We start from the raw sequence: 17,048 nt of genomic DNA, 5'->3' as shown, positions 1-17,048 counted from the left end.
TTTGTTTTGGAGCTTTTATAAAAATAGAGAAATTATCATTCATTCTAAATGTGATGTATGTGACTTCAGATAAACAGAAACAGTCTCGAATGAATAAGCAGGCCATTTTCATAATGCTTAAGTGTTAAAAATAAATAAATAAAATAGAAATACATTTATTTCTGTGTGACTAATTTTCAATCCTGATTAATTAATTATGCTCAATGTATCAATTATAGTAAAACATCGATGCTTTTGAATTTAAATATTTAACAAAGCATGCATACAAACGGACGCTTTTATCATGCTCGTTTTGTGATTGCGCTAGTTCCAGTGATTTATTTCTTATTAGCTTTTCTGATAACTTTGTTGGTGAAATGATGAAACATGTCATTGTTCTGAGAGGCGTGTTTCAGTGAAGTGGCTATTTCCAGTCCTGGGGTACCCTGCACATTTTCTGCACCTGATTCAGATCATCAGCTCTTTAAGAGGGTGGTCCATGAACTGAACCAAGGGCATCAGATAAGAGAGACATTCAAAATGTGCAGAGCAGTGGTACCCCAGGACTGGAATTGAGGACCACTGCAGCAACTTCAGTTCTAAAAGCAAAATATGTAGCGCGAGTCTCTTCAACGTTAATACAAGTTACAGTGCGAAGTAAACATGAATGAACATCAGAAGTTCTTAAAAGATACATTACAACTTACCAAAATTTATCATGGTCTCAGGTAATCACTCAATCAGCATTTCAACCAAAAGACAGATGTCACAGAAAGAAAAAAATGCCATTTAAAGTTGCATTTAACTCAGGAAAGTCATCAACTGCTCACAGTTATTTAGTTAACTATAAAAACACTACAGATAGTTACAACAGTATTAACTGTTAATAATATATTTAAATAAATCTATCATGAAGACACGTTTTTATAAAAACCACCATATGTGCAATTGCGTTGTATACAACTTTTTTATATTGTGTGTGATTGTTATATCTGAAAAGAAAAGCCCTAAATATAAAAATTTTAACCTCTAATATTCTGTAACAAATGAGGGCCTCCTGTATTTACAGCATTAGTTGGGAGAGATTTTTATTTTTTTTTTTCTTAAAGGTTTAGTTCACCCAAAAATAAAAATAAGGCTGCGTTTTACTCACCCCGAGGCATCCTTGGTGTATATGACTTTCTTTTTTCAGACGACTCGGAGTCGGAGTAACATAAAAAACTCTCTTTGCTCTTGCATGGCACTCAATTCCTTGAGTTTGTTGTATTCCTTCAGTTCAAAAGATGTGAAATAAAAGGTGCCTTTACGTATTAAAAAGTGTCTCACACGGGTCCAGGGGGTGAACAAAGGCATCCCGTAGCGAATCAATGTTTTTTTTTTTTTTTTTTTTTACAGAAAAATGTCTATATTCAAAACGTAATAATCACTTTAATCTAGCTTGCACTCACTATTGTAAACCAAGCAGTTTTGGGAACATGTAGTATAGGGTCAGCATTGCTTATTCACCAGTGAGTCTCGTGAAATCCCACATTTGTGTACATGATCAAAAGAAGCAAGGTTTCCTTACTTTAGCCAAGGAAAACCAGTCTGCTCTTGGCTTATGTCAAAATCCTCCGACATTGTTCTGTACAAATCCTCGTTTATTACTTCTAATTATTGACAGTTGTTTTGTTTTGATTTCTCCGCTGCGTTTCCACGTGCGTAACTTCTGAGCGGCGCATGCGCAAAGCTGAACGCATAATTAATTCCCCCGAACTGCTTAGTTTACAACAGTGAGCGCAAGCTAGATTAAAGTGTTTATTTCTTTTTCATTAAGGATATTTTTCTTACAAAAACTTTTTTTTCTTTTTTAATGGAAGGACACTTTGTATTTTAACTTTCGGACTGAAGGAATGCAACACCCTTTGAGTCCCATGAAACAATTTTTATTATAACTCTGACTGGATGTGTCTGAAAGAAGAAAGTCATACACTTAGGATTCCACAGGGGTGAGTAAAACAGTCTAATTTAAATTTTTGGGTGAACTAACCCTTTAAGATGACCAAACTATCAATATTGATATCGGTATTCTTAATCATTGGCTATCAGTATAAGCAGTATCGGTGCATCGCTACAATATACAGTACAATTTACAAACATTAGACAGTATTTAAGAGAAGAAAATACCAATGATATCTGCTGAATATCTCAAATGTTTTTCTTATAAAAAAAAAAAAAAAAAAATCATGAATTCAAAAAGGAACATCACAAGTTTACATTTTAATATTTAGTAAATATTTCTTATTCAATATTTTAAAGACCAAATAAGTATAGTGAGTTTATTAATTTTGTAGTTTACTTCACAAACCAGGTCAGATCTATGAATCAAAGTGTATTTTATCTAATATGCAGGTCACTTTCAGCATGACATTTTTGTCTCGCTGGTTACCCTTTCCTCTGTAAGTCAGATTTCACATTCAAATCTAGCAGACATATGGGTTTCTGAGGTTCTGTACAAACCAGAAAACATTGTGTATTTAATTTGTGTGCGGTTAGGGCTTAAGGTCAGAAAGTCTAGCTCTGTTTCTACCTCATTTTGTGTGCAGTAAAGAGCACAGGCTGTCTGACTCTGTCTGTATCTGTCTGTCTCTGCAGCGAGGCCCTGTTCGTAGAGTCTGTACGCTGTCAAGGCTTCTCTGGGTTCAAGGCTGCTGACAGAAGGCAGCTTCTCCACTGTGCATTCTCTATTTAGTCAAAGGCACTCTAGATGACTGTACTGTACTGAATTTTCATCCAGGTTGGTTTTATTGGTTCTAGAAAGTAACCACTCAAACAGCCTAGCAACAGCATACCAACACTAGCCACTACCCAGAATCCTGTAACATTTACATAGCAATAGGGCTGCACAAATCATAATTGTCTATTATTCCCTTGAAATTGTAATTACGATTATTAATTATGATTATCACAATTTATATTGAATGATGTTTGTACCATTGTTTGATGCAACAGCATGCCATATTTTTATATGAAAAAAAACACTCTAAAAACTTTTATTGCTTTTCTATAGTATTAAGCCTCAAATGTCAACTATGCATCAGATTGGTTTCTTCTTTAAATTATAAAAAGTAAAAAGTGATTAGGTATTATAATGTTATACTAAAACTAAAATTAAAATAATGAAAAAAAAAAAACCTCAAGATAACATCTAGAAAGAAAAAAGCACACCGAATAACATAAGTGGACTTTGAAAAATGTATTGCCACTTAAAACAATTACGTAATTGTGCCATCCATACTTGTAATCGCTATTAGAAATTTGATTAATTGTGTAGCCCTACATAGCAACCACCTGGATAATCCTGGCAACAGCATAGCAGCTCAATCAACCACCTAAAAAACACTAACAATAACCCAGAATACCCTAACAACTACCTAACAAAAACCCAGAACACCCTAGTAACACCATACTATCTTTATTAACCACCCAAAACACCCTAACAATCATATAGCAATCTGACAACCACCCAGAATATAACAACATCTACCTACTTTAGGAACCACCCAGAACATTCTAGCAATAGCATATCAGCTCTATCATATTCCTAAAACACAATATCAATAACTATAGAATACCCAAACAACTACTTAGCAGCCACTCAGAACATCCTAGCGATAGCATATCAGCTCTATCAAGCATCCAAAACCTATAGAGCATGTAAAACAGTTACTGTAAGCCGAGTTCAGACTGCATGATTTTAGCCCCGATTTTAGCTAGCCGACAGGTTTTGAGAAATCCCCGACAAATGCCCGAAATCACAGGCAAGTCAGTGCTCGTTCACACGAGTGACAATCACACAGTGTGAATGAGCAAAGACGCGATCTGAGAGAACCGCCGATTCAAAATCCTGCTGTGTGAAAAGTGTTCTGACAGAAAACTACATCAGCGATGACCGACAGCCAATGAGAGAGCAAGATACAGAGCAGCAAGGAGTTTGGGGTGGAATTATAGACCACAGTATCCTTCCATCTCCCCAACCATTTCCTCCTCTTTCTTGTTTTCGCTGCAAATCAGCGCACAGGCAATTTGTATTGCAAGCTTCTTGCAGGCTAGTCGGTAATACCAGACTCTGCTACTTCACTTTGCTTCGTAGACAGAGTCTGGAATGGCATTATAGAGAAGTGTTTTCTCTCTCGCTAGGGGGCGCTTGTCTGAAGTTTAAAATCATTGGTTACCCGTAAGCCAATCAGATACGTTTAGTTATGACGTATGTTATGCGCCTGTACAGCCGCATCGAAGCACAGACATCATGCATCGAACTCAAATCTATGATTGAACTTCCACTGTAAACCTGTTGTTAAACACTCTTCTTGTTCTGGCTTCAGTTTGAAAAAGAGTTGAATGTTCTCCATAAGAGAGCGAATTGCATCCCGTGTCTCGTTTCCCATTTCCGTGGTCGTTTCGGTTTTCGATTTCTCTAACCTACAATTTAAAACTCGGTGCTTAGCATCTACGTCACGCTGTTCGTTGATTGGCCCGGCTGTTTTCAGACCGGTGGCAAACAGAAAGCTTTGACGCTGTATCAGACTGAGTACAAAAGCGAAATGAAATTGAGCGGAAGTAGGAAGTCTGACGTAGTCAGGCTACTTGCAGGCTATCAATTTTAATAATAATCTTAGTCTCACGTAAGAACTCCGGTCTTGCACGTGTTGTTTCCTTGTCATATCTCGTGTGTGTTTGGTTGTGATACGTAGTTTGCATGCCAGACAGAGTTGTCGGCAATTCTTCCTATTGTAAAGTTATGGAGTGTGAAACCTTCTGCCGCCCATCCATTGTGCAGTGTGAACATAGCAGCGAATGAATGCTGGCCAAGATAGTCAAGCAGTGTAAAAAGAACAGTGACCCGACTACTTTGAGAATCGTGCAGTCTGAACTCGGCTTTACATGCACCTAGCGAACACTCAGAGCACCCTAGAAACCATCCATCTGCACTAACAACCACCCACAAGAGCCTAGCATTACGGCAGAGAGTTTTGCAGGGGACTTTTGAAAGTACTGTTCTTTATAAATTTTAGAATTGTAGTTCTCTGACTGAGATCTTTCTCTGACTGTTTGTTATGACTGTTATGATTTTTCATTCTGCTTATGCTTGGACTGATAGCCTAGATCTGGAATGGCCCAGAAAACTCCATCATCATGCACCAGAACATCTGCATTTAGTTCACCTCATTCACTCCCATAAACACCTTGTCACTATGTGCACATAGTGGCAACAATCCCCAAAGCAATAATGCCATAATTCTATCAAGGTGGGTGTGTTTAAGTAATTTGCTCAGGTCCAGTGAAACATCCATGTTGTTTCTCTCTGTCAGACATTGCTTTCTCTTCTGCCATACCTCATTCCTTTCCAAGCAGATGAATGATGGTCTAAATATCTTTTTTCCACCCAGCCCTGACTCCTAATGTAGATAAATTGCTTGTTTCAAAGTATACTTATGATGAAAAACACAATCTTTTGTCTTCTATTCAGTTTCACGCTTTGTTTCATTTTATTATAGTGTTTGTTTTTTTTCTCTGGTGGGTATATCAACCATTCACTTTGTGCCTTTGTTTCTCTGTCTAGCTATCTGTCTGTCTCTCTCTGTCGATCTGTCTGATACTTACTCATTCTTTTCTCAAAGGAAAAAAAAAATGTCTAAAATGAGCAACGCTTGTACTTCTGAATTTTATTTAGAAGTTGTGTAAAAGGAATCAGTATTTTGTTGTTTATAAGGCCTGTTTCTCCAAAGAAGTTTTGGAGAATGTTTTATTCCCCATCATAGAGAAATACTCATTTAAAGCCAGAAGAAAGAAGTAAAAAAGATAAAACACAGTTCTTATACACACCATTTGTCCATATTTGATTAAATTCTCAGTCTTATTCAGCAGTATCAGTTAACAGAAGAGCAATCAATATCAGTGTAATATGCTAAGGTTTTGTGTGATATCTCAAGTGTACTTGTTTATCTATAATCTTGAAACATATAGTCTCAGATCCAAACAAAAGTGAGTTTTTTTTTAGCAAGGATAGTCTACTGTAAAATGATAAGTGTTTAATAGTGCCTTATTAGCCATGCACCCTTGAGGATTAATTATCACAAGAAATCATGTGAAAACATGTCCAGGTTTATGACCAGACATGTTCTTGAGAGATTTGTAAAACCTATTTAAACTCTGTTGTAAAAACTGTAAGAAGGTTCATATTATGTTATACCCGTTATCTTTAATTGGAGTTATTTCCCAAGTTAGTTTTGTTTTGACCAGAAAGAAAGAAAAATAAAAGAGAGAAAATTAGCAAAAACTGCTTTTGTCCAATTCTATTTGATGTAACAACAAAGCTTTAAAGAAGAAGAATAAATCTATATCTAAATCTATATAGACCTTGTATCAGAGTCTGAATCCAAAGCCTTGTACTAGCTCTCACACTCCATTTGTGCTGATTTCTAAAAGAGATGCTAAAAGATTGTCACTAATGGATCTGTGGTGTTAAAGGTGTGATGAATCACGGCTGCCTGAGTGATAACGGAAGCGAAAAAGTGACAGCGAGCAGAGAGAAACAGAGAGTAAAGGTGGCTGGAGAGGTCCAAACAAAGACACGCAAAGAGAAAAATGGTGAAACGGCACAGAAAAGGAGGAACGACACTGACTTATGGTCCAGACAAAGGCTCAAGTCAAGCACCTAATTTAAGGTCGTCTTGTGCTCTGTCTAATTAACTATTTACCAGCTCATCCATCACCAGCTCCTCACAGAGTTCAGCTACTTACCTCTCCTCTCCAGATTAAAGGATAAATGTTTCATTACCATGGGCGTGTGTTCGGCTAAAAATGGTTGTTAGCTGAAGCATTTATATTTGAGTATTGTAATGAGGAAAAAATGAAGCTGAATCACCATTAATTAATCTTTGATTCAGAAGACAGAATGGCTGCCGCGGCTTGAAAGAGGAGCACGGGCTCACTTGTTAGCTTGGAGCTCTCCGTGTTTGCTTTGAAAGGGAGAAAGTGGTGTTTGTCTGGAGACAGAGTTGGAGCTAATCCTCAGAGGGACGCTTTACTGCATGTCCACCTCTTGTCAATTACGCTGCCAGTTCTAAGTTCCGTGTTCGCTGCAATTAGATCCTGCTTCAGGCACTATCTAAAATTAATTAACATATGATCGCTTATGCAGAATTTAATGCAGACAAAAGTTTTTGATCAAATGTACCTGCCCGGGAGGAGGGCTAATTAACACAGAAGTATAACACTGTGCAGAATAGAGCTGGACCGCATGATGTATAAAGCATGCAACGGAGGAAACATGCCAGGTTTGCTTTGACATTTACTGTATACTGTGGCAGATATATTTTTGAGGTTATCAGTGTGCAGGAGTTTAAATAACATTATATATTTATATATATACACACATACTACCAGTCAAAAGTTTGGTAAAATTAAGATTTGTTTTATGTTTTTGAAATAATTATTTTATGCTCAACCAAGGCTGTATTTTTTTGATTAAATAAATTAAGTAAAAACAGCAATAAATATTATATATTGTAACAATTTAAATTAAATTTAAATTTAACTTATTATTATTATTATGTAAAAGCTGTCAAAGCTGGATTTTCAACAGTAATTTCAAGCAGTTGATCAATTTGCAGCCAACAGTATTCAACATTAATAATAAGAAGCAGTAAGTCAGCAGATTAGTATGTTTTCTGAAGGATTATATGACATTGGAGTCAGAAGAAATCACAGGAATATATAAACTGTAATGATGTGTTTTCCTTTATTTAACCTTGGTGCACATAAATGTCTTTCAAAAAACATTAAAAAATATATTAAAATATATTTATATTTTAAAAATATGTAATGCATTTGGTGGTTGCCTCTGCAGAGTGCATTAAAGTAGTTTAATGCACTGAAAGCCGTGCATTATCCTGCTTATACCACATTCATTTGCCAGCACTGACAACTGATTGCAGCACAATATTTGACCAGAAGAGTAAAGACGATGGTTATTTTCGACAGTTACGGCTCATTAGTTCTAGCATTCTGGCTGCTTTAAATCAGATACAGAGATTAAATATTGTGGTAAAACCACATTTTTTTGAATGAATTATCAACTGAGAGAGACGACTGCTGTGTGTGTGAGTTACCTTCGTCTGTGTGACTCTCTGTCTACAAGCTGTTTAGTTACATCAAAAACAGCGATTTTACCACATAATTGCTGAGGAATATAATGTAGCGATCTAGTATCTAGGCTATTTTATTAATAAAAGTTGCAGTGCAGCGCTGACAATAAGTTTTGTGCACAGCGTGATCTGTGATTTCCAACATCTCTTTCTCTTGACGTGTTTATGTGTGAGTGTGCATAGATTAATATAACTGACTTGGCACTACCTGTGCAAAAAACCTATGGTTTTAATGCATACTGTACCTGCCAGCCAATCAGAATCGGGTATTCAGAGATACCATGGTGTACATAGACACACTGTGATTTTGGTTATACCTCGCTTTCCTAGAGTAGGAAATATTTTTACATAGAATAATAATCTGTGAAACTCTAAAATGAAAAAATAATATAAAATGAAATAAATTGCAGAATGCATTAAGAAAAAAATGGTGGCATAATGATCCAACACCATCATGGCTGGTGATTGAATTTCTCAAATCTCTCAAAGATGAAATTTCTCCCCAATTTCAAATCGAAAGTTGTTCTAGTTTCATTCCATGCTATAGCTCAAAGCCTTTTAATAGTCAAAAGCTGCCATGAGTACAGCTGTTAACACCATTTCATACCTTTAAGCATGACAGCTAAGCTTATTTTGCCAAGAATAACTTCAAATTTAACAATATCATCCTTTTTCATACACAACACATCCCATGTCAGCGAAAGATTGCAAAGCATCATTACACTGCATCTGTAAAGGTCATCTGATTGATGCGGTTTGGTCATTCTGCTGAACAGAGAGCTCATCTGATGCAACAGTATGTGAGATTGCCTGAATAAATGAAGCTACTGCAGTGGATTCAGTTCATTCAGTGGGATTTGATGAGCTTCTGTTGAGTTTCTTACCACACCTGCAATACTTTTCACACTATATGCAATGGATATTTTTTTTTTTTTTTAGGCCAAAACTGAATCCGCAAATGTTGCAAAACACAGCATTAGCCACATACAGCTTTGACAGTTTGAAGCCCCCAAGATACAGAAAGCTGACAATTTCAGTATCCTTTTTTTTTCTTCTCACCATTCTGGAATCCATAAAATTACATAATTTGTCAAAGATAAAACCCCCACACCCAATAGTGTTTCTGTTTCATAGCTTATCAGACTTAAGTAACATATTTAGAAAAAAATCATATTATCAGCCCTCTTAAAATCCTAAGAATAAATCAAATTGACACAGATAAGTCTACTGTTAATTCATGTTCATGTTGAAATCTCATAAAATCAGCTATGATTTTGAGACATTGTTGAGATCTACTGAGAAACTTGCTCAAACTTTCAAAAACATAAAAAAAAAAAAAAAAATCTGAGACACAGGAGCAAAAATCTTTTTTATCTTAGTAATGAACAACTTTCAGGAATGAAAAGTGAAATGCATGTATTAGTGTTTAGTGTTTGGGGTTTTATGTTTGGTGATATTAACATATTATTATATATTCTTATAGATGTTATTGTTCTATACAATCAGTTTACTCTCCATTCTTTAAATCCTCAGGGACTCGTTCATGCTTCCCATCTACTGAATGAGGTACTGTAGGGGTTTCCTGTCTCCTCTTGTTGATTGTTGATAATGCTGCCATCTGAGCAACTGACTCCGAGCAAACAGGATTTACACTTACAGGAGCGATAATAATTAGAAGTGATCTCTCTAATAATGGCCTCCTTTATATTGCTGTCAAAAGCCAAGAGGATGATTTGATTTGATTTACTTACAGCACTCCGAAGTCAAATAATGCCACAGAATCATTCTTGATTATACCTGCATCTCGCCTCAGTTGTTTCTACACGTTAAATGCAATATTTAGCAGTCAGTTTGAGGTCACCCATCACTCAGAATGCTATTTGGCAGAAAGATGGAAGGACCATTGACCTTGATAACTTCACTCTCCCACTCTCTGCCTTGCAAACTCTCTTGAAAAAATCAGTTACTTATATATATATATATATATATATATATATATATATATATATATATATATATATATATATATATATATATATAAAAAACGAATTAGTTAATATACTGTATGCATGCATCGTATAGATACATATCGTACATAGTACTATTTTATAATTTTTTTCTTCTGTTAAATGTATAATTATTATTATTTTATTTTATATATATTTGAAACAAAATATACAAGATGTACACATTTTAAATATTTTAAATTAAATTAAATATATAACTAGGGGTGCATCGATCCGATACTCGGGTATGGTATCGGCTCTGATACTGCAATTTTCTGCTGATCGGGTATCGTACAGACGAAAGGCACAACACCATTATTAGGCACATAAACATTTTTGTTGACATATTTCAAGTGTTCTGAAGCTGTTCCATAGATCAATGTGCGATACACATTAATATTGAAGTAATTAAATTCAAGTTCACATAAACTCTTCAGCTGTGGCTGTCTGTCCTCCTCCATTCAGCAATCAAACTGTGTGTTGTGTTCAGTTACAGTAAAAACGATGAAACTATCTTCAAGATCGCACAATAACTGTGGTTTAAAACTGTTAAAAGAGAAGGCTCAATAAACTAACGCACACATTTAATACAGTATGTATAAATACCTCTTCCCTTTGTACTAATGATGTCCGGTTTGTGAATGAATCATTCAATTTAACCGGTTCTTCTTAGTGAACCAGTTGAACCAGTTCACCACATCAAACTGAATCATTTAAAGGGGGGGGGGTGAAATGCTCGTTTTCACTCAATAACCTGTTAATCTTGAGTACCTATAGAGTAGTACTGCATCCTTCATAACTCCAAAAAGTCTTTAGTTTTATTATATTCAGAAGAGAAAGATAGTCTGTACCGATTTTTCCCAGAAAAACACGACCGGCTGGAGGCGTGACGTGTGGGCGGAGCTAAAGAATCACAAGCGCGAGTAAGCTTTTGCGTTTAGAGCATGTGACAGCTGTGATGGCTGAAACTGAACGAGAGCAGCAGCAGCAACGACTCGCTCCGAGCGGGGCTCGAACCCAGGTCTCCAGCATGGGAGGCGGACGCAATAACAAGGAGGCAGAGATATTTTAAGCAGTTTTACTCACCGCAAGCGGTTCCAACACACGATCGTGACCCTTTTTCGTTGGGACTGCATTATCCTTAAGAAATAAACAATACGCAAATCCGTCGTCAAACTGGGCCTTGTTTGTAAAACAAGCATCTTCGAAATGCAGGGAACAAACACTTGCACAACTCCGTTGATGCTCTGTAAAAATAAACTCCATCCACTGGTCCCTTAATGCTGTTTTTTTTGGTAATCTGTGCAGGGTTGTCTTGCTCTGGCAACCAAAAACACACTTCTTTTGTGACATTTCGCGACGCTCTCGCTCTGATCAGTGATTGTCTGTGCTCAGCCTCTCAGTGCTCTGCTATACGGGAGCGCGCGCTCTTCCGGCAGAAGTGCCCTTATAAGGAAATTCCGCTCCATCTAACGTCACACAGAGCCATACTCTAAAAAAAACTTTCCGAAACTTGTGACAAACTGGAAGGAGTATTTTTGGAACAAAAATACTCCTTCAAACGTACAACTTAATTTTTTGAAACTTTGTCCATGTTTAGCATGGGAATCCAACTCTTTAACAGTGTAAAAAACTCAGTATGCATGAAATAGCATCCCCCCCCTCCCCCTTTAAAACTAATTTCTCCAGGAAGCATTAATCCGCAAATTACTTAAGTTATTTACTTTTTTAACATGGCTAACACTCCCTCTGAGTCGAAAATAAACCAGTATCCTGGAGTAATTGATTTATTCAAACAGTACACCAGCTGAAGTGCTGTGAAGAGAGAACTGAAGATGACCACGAGCAGTGCAGCTTGTGTGTTGTGCTAACTTTTCTATGCAGACTCGGAGGGCTGCGCAGCCTGCACACTGTGACACTGTATTGTTTCAAGTTCGTTCTTCTGCGCACGGGATGCGCATAATCGGTCTGTGCTGGTCTGTATTGGCACCTTTAGTATTATAATACTTTTATGCACAGTCAAAGATTATTAAAAGTCCTTTTTGTTATGTCCTATCTATCACATGTTGTTGCCATTATTACTGTTCTATACATTTAAAATAAATGTCTTTTAGATTTCTATATAAATGTATATACTTGTTTTTTCATGAATGTATTTTACAATATTAAAAAAAGTAGTGTAACATTTTACCAGATTTTATACTTACTCACTTTTATTTGTGAATAAATTAGTTTATAATAGTATTTTAGTCATAGAATATGATTACATTTTTATTTTTCATTTGCTATTTTTCATTAAAATTGAAAAAAAAAAAGTTGTGTTGTGTGATTAACACAAAAGAGTAATGATCAGGTCAACACAGAGAAGTATGGAAATTCTGTATTTATAAAAAAAAAAATGCACTGGTAATGGATTAGATCGGTATCAGCAGATACTCAGAATTTTCGGTATCGGATCAGTTCTGAAAAAAAAATGGTATCGTTGCATCCCTATATATAACTCAGATTCAAATTACAAAACAAAAAGGAAAACAAAATTACTTGTAAATCCACTGGAATATCAGGCAGACTTGTTTTGTTGACTGTGATGCTCTTAACATTAAAGCTCTCAACAAACAGACTGCACACGTCATTGCACACAATTGGAAAAATATCACCAAGTCCTACTATGATCTTTGAAATCCTAGCACTTTCCAGACCACAGCTAGTCTGATTCATCCTACGTCAACCAATTCGACTTCATAACAGCTGATACCCTTTGTTCCACACCTGCGAGTAGCAGATTAAGCTCTGTATCAGAGAGACCTCTCAGCAGAATGAGCCTCCCTCCAAAAGAGCCTTTCTGTGAGTCTGCTGCTCCCTGCCATGTATCCTGATCATCCACATTATTTGGTTGATAACAGGAGACTGGAGTGCAAATGCCTTGTTTGCTGTCTGTGTAAATATGGGTGGTTATGAAGAGGGTCTTCTTGAGAGTGACAGAATGAGTGAAAGTTATAAGACAAAGCTTTACACTAAAAGCTCACCACAGTGAATTAGCTCTCCGTGTTGAAGAGCTGCAGGCTGGGATATTTTCAGCACTTTTAATAAATTTTTCGACCGTCAGGAAGGAAAAGTAATCTTTACAGCTGCCTGCCTGAAACAGAGACTAAAACCCTTTTGGAGAAAAATGCTCTTCAGACTTCAAACACAAGCAAAACTGCAGACCCAATAGCTACAAGCTTAAAACACAAATGTCTTTCTGTTAACAATGCTTTCTGACTGAAATACTTCTAAACTCACTGTCCTTTCTAAACTCACTGCCCAGGTTTCAGATTTCATATTGCATGTTGATTTATGCTTAATGTTACCTATACTATATAGTAAGATTATAACCTAAGAGATACACATTCATCAAACTTGCACCAAAGGCATTGGTGTTAATAATGTCAAACTTGGTTGGTTATACCTAAAGGAGCCATATTTGAATGTGCAAGCAAGTGCAAATGAATATTGTGAGCTTTAGCAGATGGGAAGACTTCCAGTGGATGAATATACTGCTCATGTTCTGTTCACATCTGCATAAGTCAGATGGCTGGCAGTTCTTTTTTTCGCAAGTAATTACAAAGAAACAGCAAGTAACAATAAACTAACCTTGAAATGTTTAAGTAGAAGGACTGAAATACTATTTTCTCGTAAAGCATACTTTATTAATCTTTTTTACAGTGTGAGTAAATTGTAATGACTGCCCCCCCCCCCTTTTAAACACAGAGGTCATGTAAATTTCATGCTACTGTTCACTCATTTTGAAATGAATCAGATTGTTTTATGGTTGACTACTGCTTATGAGGGCCAAAAGTGAGTGAGTGGACAAACAAAGAAAATAAGAGTAAAAGCTTTCTGAGTGGGCTATCCTTCGTCTTGCTCTAGCTTTAATTACAGGATCCACAGCTAAAACAAAAATATGCATCATTTATCATCCAAATACCAATACCTCCACACATCACATTACAGAAATGAAGACTTCTTATTCATTCTCCTCTCCTCCTCACATTCCCTCTCTCCACCCCCGGCAGATCCATCTGCATGACTACACTACCCCTCTTTCTCATCCTTAACGCTCTCCGTCTCACTATGATGGAATATTTAATGTGTTTTCAGCTCAATCAGGTTAGCTCTGCGAGGCGGGGTCACAGATACAGAATGGGTCCAAACAGTGAGAAGAATATGTCCATCTGGCATCCTAAACAACATAACTACCCCTGTGAGAAAGCGCACCGCGAGGAGACACACAAGTTGGTCATGCATGAAACACTACATAACCTTTTTTTTTTTTTTTTTACTTAAATCTCTGCAATACATTTTGCACTAATCTAAAATACCCTTTTAGACTAATCTAGAGTGCATTGAGCTTGCTGGATGAAAGTTGTGCAGTGAGATGCTTCCGTTCTTAGAAATGTATGGATTCAGTCACTGCTGTATAGGGTGGAGCACTGCTGCTTTTCACCACCTCCCAAAGCTTCTTGTGATCGTGTGATGTGATCTTTAGTTAGATCTGCTGACGAGCTCACAAGTATAATTAAAACAAACATTGTCAATGCTTTGTTAAAGCCTAATTAGGCCAGGTATAATGCAGTACAAATGTGCTTCGACCATTTTTTAACAGTGCCGTAATCTCTGCTGTCCTCTTTGGGTTGAAAACAGCAAAACAGGAAGCTGAGACTTTGTTGTTGATTTCAGCACCATGGACAGCACCTTTCTGAATTTGCCTGATTTAGAAAGCAAAACCAAATGTTAGACTGAATTTTTATATTATAAAACTTTATAGATAAAGTCTTCCTTGACCTATTTATCTATAAACACCAGGGAAAACCAGAGAATTTTATACTGTATTTGTTTTTTTATTTATTTATTTTTATTTTGCATGTATTTAGAGGAGAATACTCTGAAAATACTCCTTTTTAGTTACATATGCTTAATTCTAATGACTAAAGTTAGGATATTCGATAAGGTCCTTTTCTTCAGATACTGGTACTGTAAGAAAATAAATGCTCAAATATATTTCACATTTGAACATTGTATAAAAATAAATCAAATAAAACACTAGCATTAATCACAAAACTGCATGGACAGTACTGCACGCGCAACTATAAGTTATCAACAAAAACTATTTACAATCTTTATAAACCCCCATTCATTGTCCAGGCCTTTGTAATTAAATATTCTGATTTAAAAGCCAATGGCCACTCCCCCAAACACCATATGCAAATGAGCAGACCCCATATGAAACTACTCAGATTTACCCAAACGTCTTGAACAACACACAGGATGTATTTGAAACCTCCCAATTATTACTGTCTAAAATTAGAAGCAAATTTCAAATTGATTTAAAAAAGAAAAAATATAAATATTACAAAATAATTTTATTTTCAATTTTCTCACTGCATCAACAACGGGAAGAGTGTCGTCTGCGGTAGGAAACTGCTAACCAACCTCGACCGTGAGCAAACTACCCTGCGTAAACCTATTCAGATACTCAAGCTCGCGCACCCCTTCATGGACGCGCATTAACTAGTTGAGACATAGGTTTATGCTCGTGTCAATCCAAAGCAACTTTGACTTTTCCCGACAGACTGTCTGTTTGCGACGCGTCAAACTAGAACGCGTTTTTAACGAAGCGTCGTGTTCGTAGTGTAACATTCGCGTCGCGTACGATAGTACAAAATGACCGTATTTTTATTTACGGAGAGTTCTGAATATATGAGCACACCCATTCAGTGTTTGCAATAGGTACCGGGAGTAAAGCACATAATACCCTTCTTTTCCGTGAAAGACATTTGAGAATGCGCGTGGCGTATAGATGCGGCGGTTAAACTGTGTATAATAAATCAAAACAGCGAATTCAGCAAATATAACTTAATAAATAAATAATAATAATGTCCATGACTTACCCTCAACAATTAAAGCCTTCATGTTTTACGAATAAATCCAGTAAATTAGTAATCCCAGAAAGATGTCCCCTTTGGTCTGCAGAAGATGGTGTTTTCCTCGCTGTGGTAAATTGTAATAATTTGCAAACCTCACGGAAGATGAACCACTATCATCCCTGCCGCTCAAACTTTAGCCGACGGTCGCCGTAGAGGCGCGGGACGGAGAGCAGCGTCTCCCGGTGGTTCCTTTCTCAGTCATTTGGACAGAGACACAATCACAGTAACATCCAAACTCAAAGATCTGCTGCTCACTGCCGACACGGAGCTGCCCCGGAGGACTGCCGAGAGCTGGGGAAAGTCACACTGGAAGGGGGATAAACTACTGGCGGGATGAATCCATATAGGCTGTATGTCACATTTCCGGTGAAAGCAGAAGTATTCCAAAGATCCGAGCGTCCGTGCAGCCGCGCGGGAGGAACGGAAATAGGCTGTGGCGCCGTGCGCGCCCGCGAGAGAGGGGGAGAGAGAGAGAGAGAGAGAGAGAGAGAGAGTTGGCGGGGCGGGTTAGAGATTAATATACGGGTAATTATTATTATTATTTATTTTTTTCAGACAATTATTTTAAACAATTTTAAAACACATCAACACAGTTATGCAAAAACTATATGATTTTTTTTTAAATAATAATAATATGAATGTCTCCAGCTTGTGTCAACCTTAGTAATACACTAGTAATAAATAATTCAATAAATAAACAAACACATACATAAATACATACATAGGCTACATATAATAATGACACCAAGAGGTCCTCATCAAGCATAAGTCATCTTTTTCATACTTTGTATAATGTTAAAATGTCTCAGTTTAGCTTGAAATGGCACAATGCAGTCGAATAACATGCATTACTTTACAATGAATAAAAATCACTAACTGGAAAAGGCACCTGTTTCATAGAATGATAT

The 17,048-nt window shown here is 36.7% G+C and overlaps 1 protein-coding gene across 1 annotated transcript in view; it reads right to left on the bottom strand.

Moving 5' to 3' along the window:
* rtn4r (reticulon 4 receptor) overlaps nt 1-16,564 on the bottom strand; it is an 85,701-nt gene extending 69,137 nt beyond the window's left edge. The window contains exon 1 of the mRNA XM_026245469.1: nt 16,105-16,564. Within this exon, the coding sequence (XP_026101254.1) occupies nt 16,105-16,126 (22 nt within the window). The 5' untranslated portion in view covers nt 16,127-16,564. The remainder of the gene's footprint in view (nt 1-16,104) is intronic.
* Nucleotides 16,565-17,048: the final 484 nt, after the last annotated feature.

Source organism: Carassius auratus, chromosome 5 (genome assembly GCF_003368295.1).
Source record: "Carassius auratus strain Wakin chromosome 5, ASM336829v1, whole genome shotgun sequence".
NCBI lineage: Eukaryota > Metazoa > Chordata > Actinopteri > Cypriniformes > Cyprinidae > Carassius > Carassius auratus.
Note: the sequence above shows the minus strand (reverse complement) of the source record. Positions and strands in the feature narration are given on the sequence as shown.